This window comes from Pristis pectinata, chromosome 7 (genome assembly GCF_009764475.1).
Source record: "Pristis pectinata isolate sPriPec2 chromosome 7, sPriPec2.1.pri, whole genome shotgun sequence".
Classification (NCBI taxonomy): Eukaryota; Metazoa; Chordata; class Chondrichthyes; order Rhinopristiformes; family Pristidae; genus Pristis; species Pristis pectinata.
The window spans coordinates 40,832,126-40,852,076 of NC_067411.1; the positions used below are offsets into that span (position 1 = coordinate 40,832,126).

General features: G+C 44.1%; 1 protein-coding gene across 7 annotated transcripts in view; it reads right to left on the reverse strand.

Annotated features, from left to right (window-relative positions):
* LOC127572465 (coronin-2A-like) overlaps positions 1–19,951 on the reverse strand; it is a 136,438-nt gene that overhangs the window by 38,800 nt on the left and 77,687 nt on the right. For all 7 annotated transcript variants that reach the window (XM_052019769.1, XM_052019776.1, XM_052019773.1 and 4 more), the window contains one exon: positions 2,307–2,507. In XM_052019769.1, coding sequence (XP_051875729.1) covers positions 2,307–2,507 — 201 coding nt within the window. The remainder of the gene's footprint in view (positions 1–2,306; positions 2,508–19,951) is intronic.

Sequence of the window (19,951 nt, forward strand, 5' to 3'; positions counted from 1 at the left end):
GTGCGCTGGCAGTGGAGGGAGTATTTGGTCAAATGAAAACCAACCTGTTGATGGTGTGGGACCCAGCAATATTGATGTGTGAATAAGAAGAATGGGTGATTAAACTCTCCCCTGTTAGAGATGTTAATGCCTGGCACTTCTGTTGGGCAAATGTTATCTGCCACTTGTCCACCCGTGAAACCATCAGAGTGCTGTTAAAATGCATCTGGACATTAAAGTTCTTCAGGGATGGATCTTACTCATCTTAGCTATATGCGAGTCCAAACTCACTACAATCAGTTAACTCACAACTGGGCTGTGGAATGGTCTAGCATGAGACTCAGCAACACAGAAGATGCTGCAGGAACTCAGCGGGTCAGGCAGCATCTGTGGAGGGAAATGGACGGACGAAGTTTCTGGTTGAGACTCTTTATCTGGACTAAAGGAAACAGGGAAGAGAGCCAGTATAAAAAAGGTGGCGGGAAGGGGTGGAACAAAAGCTGGCAGGTGATGGGTGGATCCAGATGAGCAGGGTGATAGGCAGATGGGGGAGGGTGGGAGTGGCATCAGAAGCTGAGAGGTGATAGATGGAAGTGACAAAGGGCTGAAGATGATGGAATCTGATAGGAGAGGAAGGTGGAGCATGGAATAAAGGGGGGAGATGGGGAGGGGGACCAGTGGGAGGAGAGTGAGGGCGATGGCCAGATGGAGACGGTGGGGAAGGGAAAAGAGATGTGGTGATGGCGGATGGTGGGATCAAGAGGAGAGAGAAAAGAGAAAGGTGACAGAGGGGAACAGTTACCAGAAGTTGGAGAATTCAATGTTCATGCTGCCAGGTTGCAGGCTACCCTGGCGGAATATGAGGTGCTGTTCCTCTAGTCTGCGTTTAGCTAGCATGACACTCAGTTCAAGGGGCAATGAGAGGACGGCAATAAATGCTGGCCTTGACAGCACAGTCCATCCTCCATATAAATTGAGATAAATCTTTGATAGTGCCAAGCAAACAATACTTCTCCTATGCTGCATGTTATCTCATTCTAAATTACACTTGTCGATGCTCTCTCCAAAGCAGGAACACTGCATCTAGGATTTACACAGAGAAGCAGGCTGTTTAGTCCAAATAGTCCCTGTTGTTTATCCTTCACAGGAGACCCATCACCTTATAAATGTACCCCTCAAGCTTCACCTCAGCCAATCCCATGTATTATTAATTCTGCCACTCAGAGATAGAACACAGCTACCCATCCAAAGCCCCAGAGGGCCTGACTATCTGTGTCAGGGTTGAGTCAGGTATCAGTAATAAATTTACCTCCTTGGGCTTGGGATGGTTCAGATTGGATGTAATCCAATCAGGTTTTAATTTTGTGTCAGGGCGGACTTGGACACATGCAAAGCAATCACAGAAAATCTGAGGCAAAAACGGGGTTAACCTCCCACTACAACGTTAATGGTGGTCGGATCATCAGCAACGCAGGTGACCAGCAGGGCATTAACCCAATTCACACCTCATTCAGAGAAAAATGTCACTCTCAACCACCATCTGCACAAGGAAGCCAATCAAAAACATCAACTGATGTGGTTAACTTCAGACTGTGGAACAAGTATCCAGGTTAGCACGCATCAGCTTCAGTTATCACCACACTGATGATTCTTTTCATTATGTCAACCAATTGAGATCACAAAGCAAAAGCCAAAGGAGACCTGTCATAAGTCTCTACGGTGCATTTACGTATCCACCTTATTTCTGTTGGCCTGCAATTAAATATAGGACAGTCTGGATAAGGACAGATTTCCTTCATTCCAAGGACACTGGTAAATCATGTTTTGTTTCAAAACAAAACAGTACTTTTATGGCCACCATTATTAATAGCTTTAAATTCCATTTCTATTTAATTGACAAAATTGAAATTTCCCAGTTGCTATGTTGGGATTTGAACTATGGTCTCTGATGAGTTGTTATTCCAACCCTCTGGATTACCAGCCTAGTAATATAACCATTATGCTACAATATCCCTGACTAAAAGCCTTGTCAAAGAGGGGTGGGTATTGGTTGTGTGGAACCTAAATCTTAGGATGGCTACATTGGATCAAACAACTTGTTTCTATGAGGAACACTCAAAATACAACAAAGTGGTAAGTCAAATGAGTGTGCTTTTCTTTGGACTTCATGGCCATTTCCTTCCCACAGGTAGAAAGTTGATTCAGGATAGGAAAGAAATCAGTTAGAAAGTTACAGAGAGAGTGGTCATCAAAGCAGCACGCCATTGGTCATGAATCAATTATAAACATATCTTTACCCTTCATGCCAACAAGGCTTCAGTTCATACCTGACTGATGGGTATGACATAGAAAGCTCCACCTCCTGCACACTCAGTCACAACAGCAATGAACTTTGGGTTTACAGTACAGAAGTAGTTGTCTTGGACACTCTTGGTGATGGGAATCCCATCGTAGCAATTCTCCTTATTGGCAGGCTTCCCATACACGTGGCGGAACTTGGAGCAGTAATAGGGGGGCCGCCATGCCATCTGGAAGGAGGGAAACAAACAGTTAGAAAAACGTTTAACACTTAACATGCCTTTAACAGACCTGGGCAATATACAGGAATCTTATTAGACAAAGAGCAAGACAAGTATAAGGACAAGTTTCCTTTATTTATCCACAGGATGCTCGCACAATATAATTATTATCCATCCTTAATTGCCTTTGCAGAATAACTTCAGAAGCGACTACATATCCAAGAGTCAGGGCCAGAACTGGTAACCTTCCCTGGAGAGTATTAGTGAATCTGTTGGGTTTTTACCATAATACCACGTTACATGGTCACCATTACTAGCTACTTATTCCAGATTATTTAATGGATTTAATTTAAATTCTCTCCCTGGGTCAGAGGAATTTGAAATCATGTCGCTGGATTGCTGGTCAAACAATTTAATCACTATCAGTCTGTCAGCGGGCACTAAGTTGTCAGTGGGCACCACAAATAACACCACTGCTTTGTTGATATCTCAAATGGTTAGGAATGTTAACCCCACCAAAAATCTGGAGTCCAAAGACGGACTAATGACTGATTCAGTTATCTCCTGCGACCAATCTGGTGCCTAATGCAGTGCTCTCCATTCCTTCAGACCCAGCTGGGGAGGTCGAAGGTGGGGAGACCCTGATGTTTAGATAGGTTACTATTTTCATGAATTCTACTAAGGCTTGTGCTTTAGAGAGGACAATCCAATCTTGCTGTAGAGTGTTAATACAATACAGGAGAGGGCAGGTATGCATGATGGGTGAATGGGAGTTGATGTGGGTCAGGGCATAACCTGTACTATTCTACATGGTAGGACCTCTTCTGAAATGGGGGCTGGTATCAGCAGTGATTGAGTTCATAGAAATCATGCCATGGAGTTCAAAGGTCTTGAGTTCAAGTCTCACCACTGTGACCTGACCAAACAATGTGGACTGACACTGCAGTGCATAACTGAGGGGATGCTGTACTGCCAGAGGTCCCATTTTTTGGATGATAAAGTGAACCCCACTTCATTCTATCAGATTGATGTAAAAGGTCTATTACACTATTTGGAAGAAAGGCAGGTGAGTTCTCTGTGTCCTCTGCCAATACTTATCTCTCAATCAACATTATACAAATAGATAGCATGGTCACGATCAAGTTGCTGTTTGCAAGCGCTTTGTTGGTACAAATTGGCTGCTGCATTTTGTATATTGTGACAGTGACTGCAGTGACAGTAGTTCACGGTCTCTAAAGCACTCTGGGATGTTGTGACACCATAGATAGGAATGAATGCCTCTCCTTAAGCCCTCGGTCATTCAGATGAATGATAAGGTCAGTATATCTATCCTGAGAAACCAAGTGCAAGTGAGAACAGATTATTCTACAAGCGATCTGGTTAAGGCAATTGAACCATCACTTCTTCTGTGAATACCTACTCCCTTGAGATAAAGATCAATGTTACATTAGCCTCTTTGATCACTTTTGGTGCCTGTCCATTACAGTTTAGTGATTTCTGTACATGGGGATGGAAATCGCATCACTCATTCAGGGTTCCTGGAACTGAGCCATTAAGAAAATATTCCCATCTGCCTTTCTCAGATTCAGCGTGAATAATATCACACAGGACCCACAATTCACTCCATCTGCCACAAATTTGCCTGTTCATTTAGTCTGTCCAACATCCTGCCTACATTCCTGGTGCTGCCTACCTGAGTTATCCTGCCTCCTAACCTCATCCTATCTCTGTTCCTTCAGTCTTCCATTAATGAATGCAGGGAAAAGCAGAGACACCACCGATCCTGGGGGACACTACTTTCCTTGTTCTTCTATCGGGTATAATCACACACTACTCTCCTTCTGCAACTTCATCCAGCCCGATAGCACCCTGACATACCTGCACTCCTCTAGTTCTGGGCTGTTCCCACTCCTACGGCACCTTGAGCCTGCTTTGCCATTCATCAAGATCATGGCTGATCTTCTACCTCAGCTCCCTTTTTCCTGCACTTCCCCCAAAACCCTTAATATCCCAAAATCCACAGATCTCTCCTTTGAATTAACTCAGTGACCAAGCTGCCACAGCCTTCCAGGGCAGAGGATTCCAAAGATTCACCACCCTCTGAGTGAAGACATTTTTCCCCATCTCAGCCCTATGGGGCCTACTCCTTATTGTGAGTGTGTGCCTGATTCTAGACTCTTCCACCAGGGGAAATATCCTCCCCGTGTCCAGCCTATACAAGTCCTGTACCAGAGTATAAACCAGGGAGAAAAAACATCCAATGCAAGATGGTGCCAGAGCGTGGTGACTCATTGCAAGCTGCTCTCTGTAGATCTACTTATTACTTCTATTATGATTGTTCTACTCTCTTAAATCTAAATTCTATGACTCTTAAGAATTACTAATAATGTTCTTTTAAGTCTATTTACAGATCTGGGAATCTTCCAACCTCCTGGATAAGATGGACTCTTGACCTCACAATCTACCTCGTCATGGCCTTGCATCTTATTGTCTGCCTGCACTGCACTTTCTCTGTAACTGTAACACTATATTCTGCATTCTATTTTTGTATCAATGTACTGATGTGATGAAATGATCTGTATGGATAGCATGCAAAACAAAGTTTTTACACTGTACCTTGGTACATGTGACAATAATAAACCAATTTGCTATAATTACCATTGACCTGCCATGCCAACCTGTACATCGCTAAATCATACAGTATAGTCTGTCAAAAATACCTAGCTAGTACTTGAACAACCAAAACACTGTATCAGAAGGGTCCTGACTGAGGCAATTGCTACTGAAAGATAAGAGCACAAAGTGTGAAAATCAAAAGACAAAAGATGTTGGAAATCTGAAACAAAAACAGAAAATGCTGTAAACACTCAGTAGATTGGGTGGCATTGATAGACAGAGAAACAGTGTTAACATTTCAGGTCAAAGACCCTTCACCTCTGTTTCTCTTTCCCCTGATGCTGCCTGGCCTGCTGTGTGTTAATGCTTTGACAGACATTCTTGTACATCTGTAATGCATGCAAATTTTAAAAGACAACCTTCCTCCAGATGGCACCCTCTTTTAAAAAGCTGGCATTTTAACATTCCCAAATTAACATGCCTACCCTAACCGATACTTGCTCTCTTCAGAGCCAAAGTGATAGACACAATTAACTGCTGATAGACTTGGGAATGCTGTCACGTCTATCAGTGTAACAAACTACACCTGTATAACATAGGTTGGGGGAAGGGAAGGAAGGATAGGATTACAGACAGAGAGGAAAACATTAACTAAATGGCCAATGTGGCTGGAAATTGACATTACTGTTGTTTTAGGAACTCCAGCGATTAAGGTTTGCAATCCACATCTTAATATAAAGTTAGTCAACTGTAGTGATCTGTTCGTTCCAATTGAAGCTGTGTAGAAGAAACATGGTGTTCTCTTTAAACTATTGCATAATTCTATTTTTCGAGCAGAAATATATTTGAAGGAACTACCCAGCTCCTTTTACGAGATGATGGTGAGCTACTTCAGCAGGGCACGGTCCCATTTTGTCCAATAATCCCACCAATCACGAGAATACCTCCTTCATCCCTATGCTTGGTCAATAGAAAGGAAAACAAAATCAGACAAAGTGCAGCCTGGTTGATCTAGGAAACTTTTCTCATTTAGCTGACCCAGAGAACCTGCAGCCTTCAGCTTCTGCTCAGTGCTTGAATTTCTGCCTGCATACATTTGCTACCACCCCACCTGGGGTTAGATGTGCTGAGAGGAGAGGATAAAACTACAAGCACCCATGGCCCTTTGCCACTAGGCAGTCATTGTTCAAAGCAGCTGCCTCCTTAATACATCAGACCTTGCTATAACCCAGGGGCACACACTGAGACAGACATCAAGTGCTGCTGGAAGGACATCAACTCGGTGAAAGATGTCCTTTGGTCCGCCCAAAACTTGTTGGTCTTCCAGCACAGTGTGATGTCCATATGGGAATGCTGCCGACTGGCACATTCCAGGCTGCAGGAGTGTGCACTGAGGGATGCACAGAAGCTTGGTGCAGTCAATGCAAAAGCTCTGTGGGGAAGGACCACAGTCTAGGCTCCTTCCACTATCAGACATGGAGGGGCTGAGTTGGGTGGGGAAGTCCCTCAAATATTGAAATGATGTATAACCCCAGGAGGGCCACATAAGTGCCAATGGAGCTATGGTTTTAAAAAGCAAGTTGACACGACCGAATGTATTGACCATGAATGTAAAAGTGAAAAACATGATGACGCTGGAGGAACTCAGCTGGCCAGGCAGCATCCGTGGAGAAAAGCAGGCGGCCAACATTTTGGGTCAGGACCCTTCTTCAGGACTCAGAAGAAATCCTGAAGAAGGGTCCTGACCCGAAACGTTGACCGCCTGCTTTTCTCCACGGATGCTGCCTGGCCTGCTGAGTTCCTCCAGCATCATCGTATTTTTCGTCTAGATTCCAGCATCTGCAGTCCTTTATTTCTCATGAATGTCAAAGTTTTGCACTGTTTCTTCCTTTGTATATATTTTTTATTATGAATCAAGTTTATTTTTGAAAATATAAAAAGAACCTCAGACCTCACTACTTTACATGGATCATAGAATCATCCAGCACAGAAACAGGCTCTTCAGCCCATACTGACCATCTACACTAACCCCATTTTATTCTGTCCACATTCCCTCAACTTCACCGGATTCTATCACTCACAAGGCCCAATTTACAACTGCCAATTAACCTTCACACACAACTTTGGGATGTGGGAGTAAACCCACACAGTCATAGGGAGAAAATGCAAACTCTGTACAGACAGCACCCAGGGCAGGATTGAATCCTGGACACTGGAGCTGGGAGGCAGCATTACTTCTAACCGCACCTTTGTGATACCTCAAGATTTTCTTCATTACTGGTGATACCTCAGCAGGAGATCAACTCAGTTGCCAGGGACAACACTCATGGACTGTGGACTCTTCTGGGAATCCAGTTTGTCCAGGCATTATCCCTGATAAACAGGAATAGGCAGACCCAGAGATCACCTCCAATTCCCTAGAGCGCCAATAGCTTACTGTAAAGTATCAAAGACTCCCAGGCAAATCTAGAGATGGTTAATTCACTCCCCCCATAAAAACCTAGTGTCCAGTGACTGGTAATGGTCTAAACCCTTTACTCACCCAGTTCTCTCTAGTGGTGCAGTGGAGGCAAGAGTGCTGGGTATATGGGAGGTAGGAGATGGTCTCTACATCAACCTCACAGGAAACCAGAAAATAAATGGACCATTTCTGGGCTAGGTCACAGTAGGACCCAGTACAGTCTTCAGAACAGAGCAAACTAAAGCATGGATCACCATGGGGAAGTGAATAATTAAAGCTGCTATCATCTTACTAGGGAGGAAATATATCTTTTTAGACAGTGCAGCACTAGCATTGGGACACTTAGCGCCATCAAGGAGACTGTGTGGATTCAATTCCCCTACTGATCTAAGCTGCCTTGGAAATTCTGCAGAGGCTGCTTCATTAAAAGGAGCCATGATTAACAGGAGCAAACAGACCTGCTCACAAGCGACCTGAGGTATAATTACTGCCTGGAAACCATTCCCACAAGGAAATATGTGCACTGGTTGAAGCTCATTTCTAATAATATAACATCCACACATTAATGGTAATGTACATTGAAATGAATAATGTAATTATGGGATCTGAAAATCACTTAGCACAGGACGAGGCCATGCGGCCCATTGTGACAATACTGGTTCCTTTAAGTATCTATTCAAGTAGTTCCAATCCGCCACTTTTTCGTCATTGTCCTAAAAATATTTTTGCTTCAAATATTTATCTAATTCTCTTTTGTAGGTTACTATTGAATCTGCTTCCTTCACTCTCTTAGGCAGCACAAGCAGAAATTGCACTGATTTTTATAAAAATAGTAAACTTTCTACTTTAACCAGATTGAACAGGCTCAGTGCAAAAACTGGTTGACCACACTCTAGCACAAGCCAGATTGCCAAGAACTTTGGTCCCACTATGGATTAGAGCATATGATTGAGATTGAGTGTTTAATGCAATACTCTGGGAGCAGTGTATCGTCCATAGACACCATTGGTCAGACAAGACATTGAACAGCAGTTACCCTGGCTTAGGTGAGTGCAATACCTTCTTCATGGGTCTACTGAGTTAAAATTGCTTTCTCAACCATCACAGATGGATCCGAACTGGAGAGACTGGGGAAGAGGTGTTTGGCTCTCAAATAGAGAAAGCTAGTAGTAGGTACGATAGGCAGGTGATAGAGAAGGGACGTGCTCAGTCAGGTTTCAGATGTGTCTATTTTAACGCAAGGAGTATTGTGAACAAGGCAGATGAGCTTAGAGCTTGGATCAATACTTGGAGATATGATGTGGTGGCCATTACGGAGACTTGGATGGCTCAGGGACTGGAATGGTCGCTTCAAGTGTCGGGTTTTAGATGTTTCAGAAAGGACAGGGAGGGAGGCAAAAGAGGTGGGGAAGTGGCACTGTTGATCAGAGATAGTGTCACGGCTGCAGAAAAGGTGGACGTCGTGGAGGGACTGTCTACAGGGTCTCTGTGGGTGGAGGTTAGGAACAGGAAGGGGTCAATAACTTTACTGGGTGTTTTTTTATAGGCTGCCCAATAGTAACAGGGATATTGAGGAGCAGATAGGGAAACGGATCCTAGAAAGGTGCGAGAATGACAGAGTTGTTGTGATGGGGGATTTTAATTTCCCAAACATCGATTGGCAAATCCAGACAGTGAGGAGTTTAGATGGGGTGGAGATTGTTAAGTGTGTTCAGGAAGGATTCTTGACACAATATGTAGATAGGCCTACAAGAGGAGAGGCTGTGCTTGATTTGGTATTGGGAAATGAACCTGGTCAAGTGTCAGATCTCTCAGTGGGTGAACATTTTGGTGATAGTGATCACAATTCCATCTCCTTTACGTTAGCACTGGAGGGAGATAGGAACAGACAGACTAGAAAGGCGCTTACTTGGAGTAAAGGGGATTATGAGGCTCTCAGGCAGGAAATTGGAAGATTAAATTGGGAACAGATGTTCTCAGGGAAAAGTACGGAAGAAATGTGGCAAATATTCAGGGGATATTTGTGTGGAGTTCTGCATAGGCATGTTCAAATGAGACAGGGGAGTCACGCGAGGATACAGGAACTGTGGTGTACAAAGGCTATAATAGATCTAGTCAAAAAGAAAAGCTTACAAAAGGTACAGAGAGCTAGGTAATGTTAGAGATCTGGAAGATTATAAGGCTAATAGGAAGGAGTTTAAGAGGGAGATTAGGAGAGCCAGAAGGGGGCATGAGAAGGGCTTGGCAGGCAGGATTAAGGAAAACCCCAAGGCATTCTACAAGTATGTGAAGAGCAAGAGGATAAGATGCGAAAGAATAGGGCCTATCAAGTTCAGCAGTGGGAAAGTGTGTATGGATCCAGAAGAAATGGCGGAGGTACTTAATGAATACTTTATGTCAGTATTCACTATGGAAAAAGATCTGGGGGATTGTAGTGGGGACTTGCAGTGGGCTGAAAAGCTTGAGCATGTAGATATTAGGAAAGAGGAGGCGCTTGAAACTTTTGGAAAGCATCAAGTTTGATAAGTCGCCAGGACTGAATGAGATGTATCCCAGGCTGCTGTGGGAGGCGAGGGAAGAGATTGCGGAGCCTCTGACGATGATCTTTGCATCGTCGATGGAGACGGGAGAGGTTCTGGAAGATTGGAGGGTTGCAGATGTTGTTCCCTTATTCAAGAAAGGGAGTAGGGATAGCCCAGGGAATTATAGATCAGTGAGTCTCACCTCAGTGGTTGGTAAGCTAATGGAGAAGATCCTGAGAAGCAGGATTTATGAAGATTTGGGAAGGTATAATATGATTAGGAATAGTCAGCATGGCTTTGTCAAGGGCAGGTCCTGCCTTACGAGCCTGATTGAATTTTTTGAGGATGTGACTAAACACATCGATGAAGGGAGAGCAGTAGATGTAGTGTATATGGATTTCAGCAAAGCGTTTGATAAGGTACCCCATGCAAGGCTTATTAGGAAAGTAAGGAGGCATGGGATCCAAGGGAATATTGCAGTGTGGATCCAGAACTGGCTGGCCCACAGAAGGCAAAGAGTGGTTGTTGAAGGGTCGTATTCCGCACGGAGGTCGGTGACCAGTGGTGTACCTCAGGGATCTGTACTGGCACCCTTGCTCTTTGTGATTTTTATAAACAACCTGGATGAGGAAGTGGAGGGGTGGGTTAGTAAGTTTGTGGATGACACAAAGGTTGGGGGTGTTGTGGGTAGTATGGAGGGCTGTCAGAGGTTACAGAGGGACATAGATAGGATGCAAAGTTGGGCTGAGAAGTGGCAGATGCAGTTCAACCCAGATAAGTGTGACGTGGTTCATTTTGGTAGGTCAAATATGATGGCAGAATATAGTCTTGATAGTAGGACTCCTGGCAGTGTGGAGGATCAGAGGGATCTTGGGGTCCGAGTCCATAGGACGCTCAAAGCGGCTGCGCAGATTGACTCTGTGGTTAAGAAGGCATATGGTGTATTGTCCTTCATCAATCGGGAAATTGAATTTAGGAGCCGAGAAGTATTGTTGCAGCTATATAGGTCCTTGGTCAGACCCCACTTGGAGTACTGTGCTCAGTTCTGGTCACCTCACTACAGGAAGGATGTGGAAGCCATAGAAAGGGTGCAGAGGAGATTTACAAGGATTCTACCTGGAATGCGGAGCATGCCTTATGAAAGCAGGTTGAGGGAACTCGGACTTTTCTCCTTGGAGCGACGGAGGATGAGGGGGGACCTGATAGAGGTATATAAGATGATGAGAAGTATTGATTGGGTAGATAGTCAGAGGCTTTTCCCCAGGGCTGAAATGGTGGCCACAAGAGGACATAGGTTTAAGGTGCTGGGGAGTAGGTATAGAGGAGATGTCAGGGGTAAGTTTTTTTACTCAGAGAGTGGTGAGTGCGTGGAATGGGCTGCTGGCAACGGTGGTGGAGGTGGATACGATAGGGTCTTTTAAGAGACTGTTGGATAGGTACATGGAGCTGAGAAAAATAGAGGGCTATGGGTAAGCCTAGTAATTCCTAGGGTAGGGACATGTTCGGCAGAGCTTTGTGGGCTGAAGGGCCTGAATTGTGCTGTAGTTTTTCTATGTTTCTATGTTTCTAGATTGTGTACACTCAGTTACCTTGGGTTCTCATTATGAGCAAATTGGTTGCTGCATTTGTCTGTGCACTTACCTGTACCGTAGTGAAAAAAATAAAGCATATGAGTACCAAGAATTTCTGATCATCTGCTAGATGTGGAAAGGCACTAGTTCACAGGCAGGTACAAAACAGTATAGGGAAATGAAAGCAGAATGGTTACGTTAATGGATGAGCCATCCTGAGGCTGAATTGATAGTTCAGTAACAAGAGACCAAACTGAGCAAGGCAACTGAAAAGTTTACATTCAGATTTAAATAACATGTTTGAAATTGCTAGGATTAGCTGGTCACTAAGGTAAGGAAAGCTGCCTTACTGTCCTCAACTCTAGCTCTGAAACAAACTAGCAAGTTCTTGCCCAATAAACATGAGCTTAGTCAGCAATGAAGAATAAACATTACAAAAAGCAGCTTCCATTCTCTCTGCAGATTCTATACCCCTTTTCTAAGGCAGTTCCCTCAGGACCAAGGAAGACTTACTTCCACTCCATTCTGTGGGTTCTTATGGTGGCTGGTGACATCAATGCTGGAACTGTAGACTCTGCCCCAGATGGAGCAGGTGATGCACAATAGGGAGAGTGGGTGGACGGTTTGTGAAGGTGGGGCACTCCTTCTGTTGTCTACACTGGGATTCCACATGCTTCTGACTGATGGGTGAGGCTCTCAATCCTAAAATCTTCCCCACTTGAGGGGTTGTGGACCAGAGGTTCCCATGAGTTAGTGTGGATGTTACACTTTTTCCAAGGAGGCTTTGAGAACATCCTTGAATTTTTCCCTCTGCAAATCTGAAAACTTCTTACTGTGACAGGGCTTAGAATAGTGCAGCTACTTAGAGATTCTGGTGTTGGGCATGCAAGTGATGTAACCTGCCTAAAGAAGCCATCAGAGTCTAATTAGGGCCTTGATGCCAGGGATGTTGTCCTGGGAGAGGGTGCCAATCTTGATCCGCTTATTCCACTAGTGAGCCGGGAGGATTTTTGCAAAGACAGGTCGGTGACATCTCTCCAATGCTTTGGGGTGCATGCTTAGGTTGCCCATACCTAGAAGCATGCAAGAGGGCAGGGATTACTACTGGGAGTGGACCATGAGATTTATACCAGGTTGTAAGGTCTTGATCTTCAAACACTCCTTATCTCAGTTAGCCAAAGGCTGTGCTGGTGCATTGAAGGAAATGTAACTTCCATCATCAATGTCTGCCTTGACTGAGAGGTGGCTACTGAGAACTGGGAAGCAGTCCATGTTTTCCAGGGCCTAGTCCTGAACCTCTATTGTCTGGAGGGCAGTATTGCACACAGCAGGGGCAGGTTGGAAGAGGACTTTTGTTTTGTAGATGTTAAGGATATGGCCCATCCTTTCATGTGCTGTCATCCATCTGCAGCCCAAGCATCCAAGGGCCCAGTAGCTGAGAGCTAAGAAGGGAGGTGAAGTAAGGGAGTGGAGTAGCAGTCAGCATCAGCTGGAAGAACTCCTCAACCAAGACTGTCCTTAACACAAGCACCCCGACGCCACCCCACTGTGATCTATCTGGTCCAGCCTTTCCACTAGCTGAAGAAGCTGAAAAGGCTGACATTCCAATTCAAAACTGCAAGGCCTCAGGAGCAAAGAGTATCCCTGCTGGGAATTCTAAAACCTGGCAGCTGAAGCGCCTCAGTTATCACAGCTTACCTCCTGTGTGTGTTAAGGGGATAGACCTCAGACAGTCTGTAATTGGGGCCATCTTCTAGGAAGGAGACAAATCTGAATACAGTAGCTGCAAAGGATACGCCTGCTGCCTATTAGACGGAATGTCATCTCCAACTAAATAGAAGACAATTACCTCAAAAGCAGACTCACAAAGGATTTGGGTGGAAATGTGATAAAAGGAAGCAACAATCAATCTTCTGGAGGAATTCAGCGGGTCGAGTAACATCTGTGGGGGAAAGGAAAGAAACTGTAGGGTTTCAACCCAAAACATCAACAGTTCCTCTCCCCCACCCCCCAGATGCTGCTCGATCCGCCGAGTTCTTCCAGTCGATTGTTTGTTGCTCCAGACTCCAGCATCTGAAGTTTCTTGTGTCTCTCTGTGATAAAAGGAGGAGCGGTAGGGCAGTGGAGTAAGAAAAGGAGAGATAAGGAGATGAATTTCTCTTTCAAAAGATCTAACACAAGCATAATGGTTGGAATAGACTCCTACTGTGCTGTGTGAATGTATGATCATAAATCATCTCTCCACACTGCAAATAAAGTAGAAAGTCCGGTAAAATTATACATATGAATGTGAAGCTTAGAAAAGCTACATGACACGTGGGATCATGCTACGACTGTTCTGTGCCCTGTGTAGGCGTTTCTGACCAAGGTGTTATAGCGAAGATTGCCTGCAGAAATTAAGTAACCGCATGTTCCACCCACCTAATGACACATCCTTCAACTTTTATTCTGCTCTTGGGTCTGCTCTGGCTTGTTACTCTTTCAATCACTCCCTCACAACAGCAACCTCTGCTCACGAACAAGCTATTGTTTGAAGCCATTTGACCAAGTCTATGGTTTAGACTGTAGATGGTGAAAAATGAACTTATGTTTCTATAGGGATCTTTTACAACCTCAGGCCTTTCCAAAGTGCTTTGTAGCCAATGTAGGAAATACAGCAGGCAAGTGAGATAATGAGTACAGCTCCTCCTTCCAGTGACTTTTGAGAGAGATAAATATTTCCCTTAGGGTGCTGAGGAAAACCCAATGGTTCTGCATCAAAAAGAGCTCTGCAAGTACACTCAGTCAATTTGCGTAAATAAGAGTTTCTGGTCAATGCCATACTGTTACTTGTGGGAGTTTTCTGTGCACAAATATTTGGTACTACAGCAGTGACTACAATTGCTGGCTGTAACATTCTTTGGGACCTCCTGAGGTTAAGAAAGACACTATAGAAGTAGACATTTTCCTTTCACAGTACTTAGCACCTGCTGAAAATGACACCTGTAATCTGAATTTCTACCTCTGCCCAGTGGTTGCATCATCATCATTAATGTGAAAATTTTGTCTCCAACACCACTGAGTATCTGTGGCAATGCTGCATTATAAAAATATAACTGGGTTCCTTCCACTCTGGCCCCTCGCCAAATCCCTCTGTTTTACCCACTCCAACACTGCCTTTAGCTGCCAAGACCCTAAGCTCTGGAATTCCCTCTCTACAGCCCTCGGTCTCCCTTTCTGTTATGGCACTCGTGCATCTAAATCAGAAGGTTGCAAGTTCAAGTCCTTGACGTCAACTCTATTGCATGGTGTTCCCTTAGTATTGCTGGATAAACCATTTTTACCAAGTCATTAAACTGAGATTTCAGTCCCACTCCAGAGACCTGTACAGAAAAATCTTGGATGAGTGAGGGCAGTATCAAGGAAGTCCAGCATCTGCAATCTCTTGTGTCTCCATTTGACTATTCCACTGCGATGCCTCTTCAAGGTACACGCACTTTGAAAAAGATTTCCTCCTCTCTTTGACAGGAGTTCTGTGAGACCCTCCCTTTGCTGCTCCCTCTCTGTGACTTCTGCTGCTCTCCTGCTCTTCGACCATGTTCACACCCAGACCTCCTACTACAGCCACATGTCCTTCCTCGGTACTTGTCTTTGCAGCCATCTTGTCCCACGTGGCTTCCAGCTCCATTTTCAGGCCTCCAAGTTTGGTGCAAGTCCAGATCTCAGGTACTTACAGTCCATTCATCGCGTCTCCCTGCAGTTTTCCCTCCACGTCCTATGCTCTACCCTCTCTACCACGTTGGTACCTTCTCGCTCTATCTCTTTCTCTCCCACAGCTCCAGGCCTCAATCTCCCAATTTGGCCATGGACCTCCACTCTACTTTGTCCTCTGCCGGATCCATGCTTCCAACCAGTGGTTCTTCAGTCCAGATGAAGGGTCTCAACCCAAAACGTCGACTGTCCATTTCCCTCCACGGATGTTGCCTGACCTGCTGAGTTCCTCCAGCAGTTTGTTTTTTGCTCAAGAGAGTTCTGCACTGTTGGAGAAGCCATCTTTCAGGTGAGAAATTAAACCAGGATCCCATCAACTCTGTTAAATGCAAATGAGAGTCCCCATGGTATTGTTTTGGAAAGGAGCAGGGAAGCCACCCTGGTATCCTGTTTATCGCTAAATTGACTTTTTTTGTAAATAAGTCTACATCTGCACAGTGGGAAGCAGTCGAAGGAGAAATAGTGAGCGTTTAGCGTCAACACGTTCCTGTAAGGGAGAAAGCCAGAGGTAACAAGTACAGGGAGCCTTGATGTTGAGGGATTTCAAGGATTGGATAATAAGAAAAAAGGAAGCATAGGGAATGTAAAGAGAACAAAACATGGGGTAGGGCCATCAAGGGTATGAAAAGCATAGGGAATATATAGGAAATTAGGAAGGCAAAGAGGGTTCACAGAATATCACTGGCAGACAGGATTAAGATAAATCCAGAAGTACATTAAGGGCAAAAAAAATAACCAGGGAAAGAGTAGGGCCCATTAAGGAGCAATATGCACATGGAACCAGAAAGTGTAGGTGAGGTCCTGAATGAATAGTTTCCATCGGTATTTACAAAGGAAACAGATCTTGTAGTTGAACTCAGAGAAAGGGAAGGTGAAATTCTAGTGCAAGTCTCTTACAGATAACGTGATGGTTGGTGAAGTTGTTGACAGTATGGTGGGTAGTCTTAGGTTACAGGGTGATATCAATGTGTTGGTGAAATAGGCTGAGAAATAGTAGTTTAATCCAGATAAATGAGAGGTACTGCATTTTGTGAGTACTAATGAGGCTAGGACATATCCCATGAATTATAGGGTAGTAGGGAGAATTGAGGGACAGAGGGACCTTGGTGTACGTCTAAAGATTCTTGTTCAAGTCGTTACTTATGAAGAGAAGGTACTCAATGCCCTAGCAGGCTTAAAGGTGGATAAATCTACAGGGCCAGGTAAGATTTATCCCAGGCTGCTATGGGAGGCAAGGGAAGAGACTGCCATGGCTCTGAGATTTTTAAAACTTCACTGACCACAAGTGAAGTACCAGATGACCAGAGGTGGAAAATGTGGTTTGCCTTTTCAAGAAGGGCAGCAGGGAAAAGCCTGGTAATTGCAGACCTGTGAGCCTACCATCAGTAGCAGGGAAGTTATTGGGAAAAAGTTCTGAGGGAGAGGATTAATGATCACTTGGAAAGACAGAGACTGAATCAGAGACACCCAACATGGTTTTGTCAAGGGCAGATCCCGTCTGGCCAATCTGATTAAAGTTTTTGAAGAATATTGATTAGGGCAGTGCAGTAGATGTGGTTTACATGGACTTCAGTAAGGCCTTTGACAAGGTCTCACAAGGAAGATGGTCATGGGATCCAGGGTAAATTGGATCCAAAATAGTTTTGGCGATAGGAGGCAGAGGGCAATGATAGAGGTTTTTTTTCTGTGATTGGATGCCTGCAACTAGTGGTGTCCCACAGAGATTGGAGCTGCAATCCTTGCTGTTTGTAATGTACGTGAATGATTTGGTTGTGGATGTAGGAGGCATGATCAGTAAGTTCACAGATAACGTTAAGGTTGGTGGAGTTGTTGACAGTATGGTGGGTAGTCTTAGGTTACAGGGTGATATCAATGTGTTGGTGAAATGGGCTGAAAAATGGTAGTTTAATCCAGGTAAATGAGAGGTACTGCATTTTGTGAGTACTAATGAGGCTAGGACACATCTCATGAATTGTAGGGTAGTAGGGAGAATTGAGGGACAGAGGGACCTTGGTGTACGTCTAAAGATCCTTGAAGGTAGATAATGTAGTTAAGAAGGCATGTGGGACACTGGCCTTTATTCAGTGCATTGGAATACAAGAGCAAGAAGGTTATGCTCCAACTTTATAAAACATTGGTCAGACCTCAGCTGGAGTACTATATCCAGTTCTGGTCACCACACTATAGGAAGGATGTGATAGCACTGGAGAGGGTTCAGAGGAGATTCACCAGGATGCTGCCTAGGGTGAAGCATTTCAATTATGAGAAGAGACCAGAGAGGCTAGGTCTGTTTTCTCTGGACCGGAGGCAGTTAAGTGGGAACATGAATGAGATATATAAAATTATGAGGGATGTAGATATCTCCATAACTTCTCCATATCTGAGGTAGATAAAACTAGAGGACACAGATTTCGGGTGAGGGGTAAGAGATTTAGAGGGGTATCTTTTTCACCAAGAGAGTGATGAGTACCTGGAATACACTGCCCAAGAGAGTTGCTGACAACACCTAAGATGTGTCTAGATGAACACCTGAATCGCCCAAGCATAGAAGGATATGGGCTGGAAGATGGGATTAATACAGACAGGTGCCCACTGGTTGGCATGGACATGGTGGGCTTAATGGCCCGTTTCCATGCTGTATGACTCTAATACGATTGAGACATTATCACTATGATGTCTGTGGGAGACTGGTTGTTCATTGGCGGCACGTTATCCCACATTACAACAATGACACTACTTCACAAGTCATTCATTAGTGTTGACGCACTTTGGGATCTTGTGAAAGATGCCATATAGATGCAAGTCTTACTTCCCACTTCAAACTCTCCCTAAAACCTTTGGCCATGATTTTGGTCATCTGCCTTAATGTTGGCTCAAATGTATTTGCTAACACTCCTAGGCCATTTACTGTAATAAAGGAGCTATATAAATGCAGAGTGTTTTTGTTGAATGCTCTGAGTCCAAAAAGAAGTAAACCCTTTTGTCCTTTGATGAAATGTGTTTGATCCAAATTGGAGGTCATTCACTGGCCGCAGAGTACATGCTGCCCATTTGGAACTAATTCAACAGACTGAACCAAAAACAAATGTACTCATTGCAAGGAAGGGCTTGGCCTTGACGAAGGTTCTGGCAAGTCTCCCATTGTTCAGAAAGGAGAAACAGTTCAGTGTCTTGTGCTGCCGTTATCCCGCTGAGATCACATGGCAACACAGATGCATATTGATGAGGCTGGCATCACTCCATCGCCTGTGAGTAAAACTGTTTGCCAAATGATTCCTGAAAAAGTGCCTTTTTAAGAGGTAGAATTAAAATCAGCTAAAAATGAAACAGAGAAACAGAAAGTAAAAGAGAAAAGGAGGGAGACAGAGAGAGAAAGCAATTTAAAAGAGAAAGACAATAGCCAACAGAGAGAAAGGAAGAGACAGAAGGAGGAAAAGACTTGCATTTCTTTTGAGCACTTCATGCTCTTAGGAAGTCCCAGAAACTTTGCAACCAATGAGATACTTTTGAAGGGAAGGTATTGTCAGTGGATAAGAAACACGGTAGCTGATCTGCACACAGCAAGTCCCGCAAGCAGTAATGTGATAATGGCCACGCAAGCTAAGTTAGTTGTATTGATAGAAAGTGATGTTACATTGGGAGTTCCAGGGTTTGACCCAGTAGTGATGAATGAGTGATATTTCCAAATAAAGGTGCTGTGTGACTCATGGGGCTAACTTGCAGGTCATCACATGGATCTCCTCCATGCTGAAGCTCATGGATTTGGAAGGTGCTGTTGAAGAAGTAGTGCATTTTGTAGATGAAACCATAGTGGTGGTGGAGAGAATGAATGGTTAGGGTATTGGATAGGGTGGCACTCAAGCAAGCTGCCTCATCCTGGATGGAGCAACAAACAATCTACTGGAGGCACTCAGTAGGTCAAGCAACATCTGTAGGGAGAAAGGAACTGTCAACGTTTTGGGTCGAAATCCTGCATCCGGACAGATTGTCCTGGATGGTGTTGAGCCTCTTGAGGGTGGGTGGACAGCACTCCATCACCCTCCTGATTAGAAACCTATAGACAGTGAAAAGGACTGAGGGTTTCAGGAAGTGAGTCACTCACCACAGCATCGGGTGAAAGTGAATGATATAAGGTGGTGGATAAGGCACCTTATCCTGAATGATACAAAGTAAGAAGGATTGGCCCATGTTTCTAAAACACTAACCTCCAAGATTTTTGCACCAGCAGTGAGGATTTAAACGTGCAATTTAATTAATTTTAAAATAAACACCCACATGCAGAGGCACAAATGATTTGAAGATTATAAAATTGATCTTGCCTTTTTAACACTGTAATGTAATTTATACCCTTCCAACACATTAACTTTAATGATCACACATTAGACCAAATCAGCTCTGATCTTTGATTCCAATTACTTATCAGTTTTAAAGTACATTTCCTTTAATCAAACAAGCTTACAAGTAACAAGCAAAATATGACTGATTTTTTTCATCCAGTGATTTAAAAGGGGGGGAATGTTATTCATTCTCAAT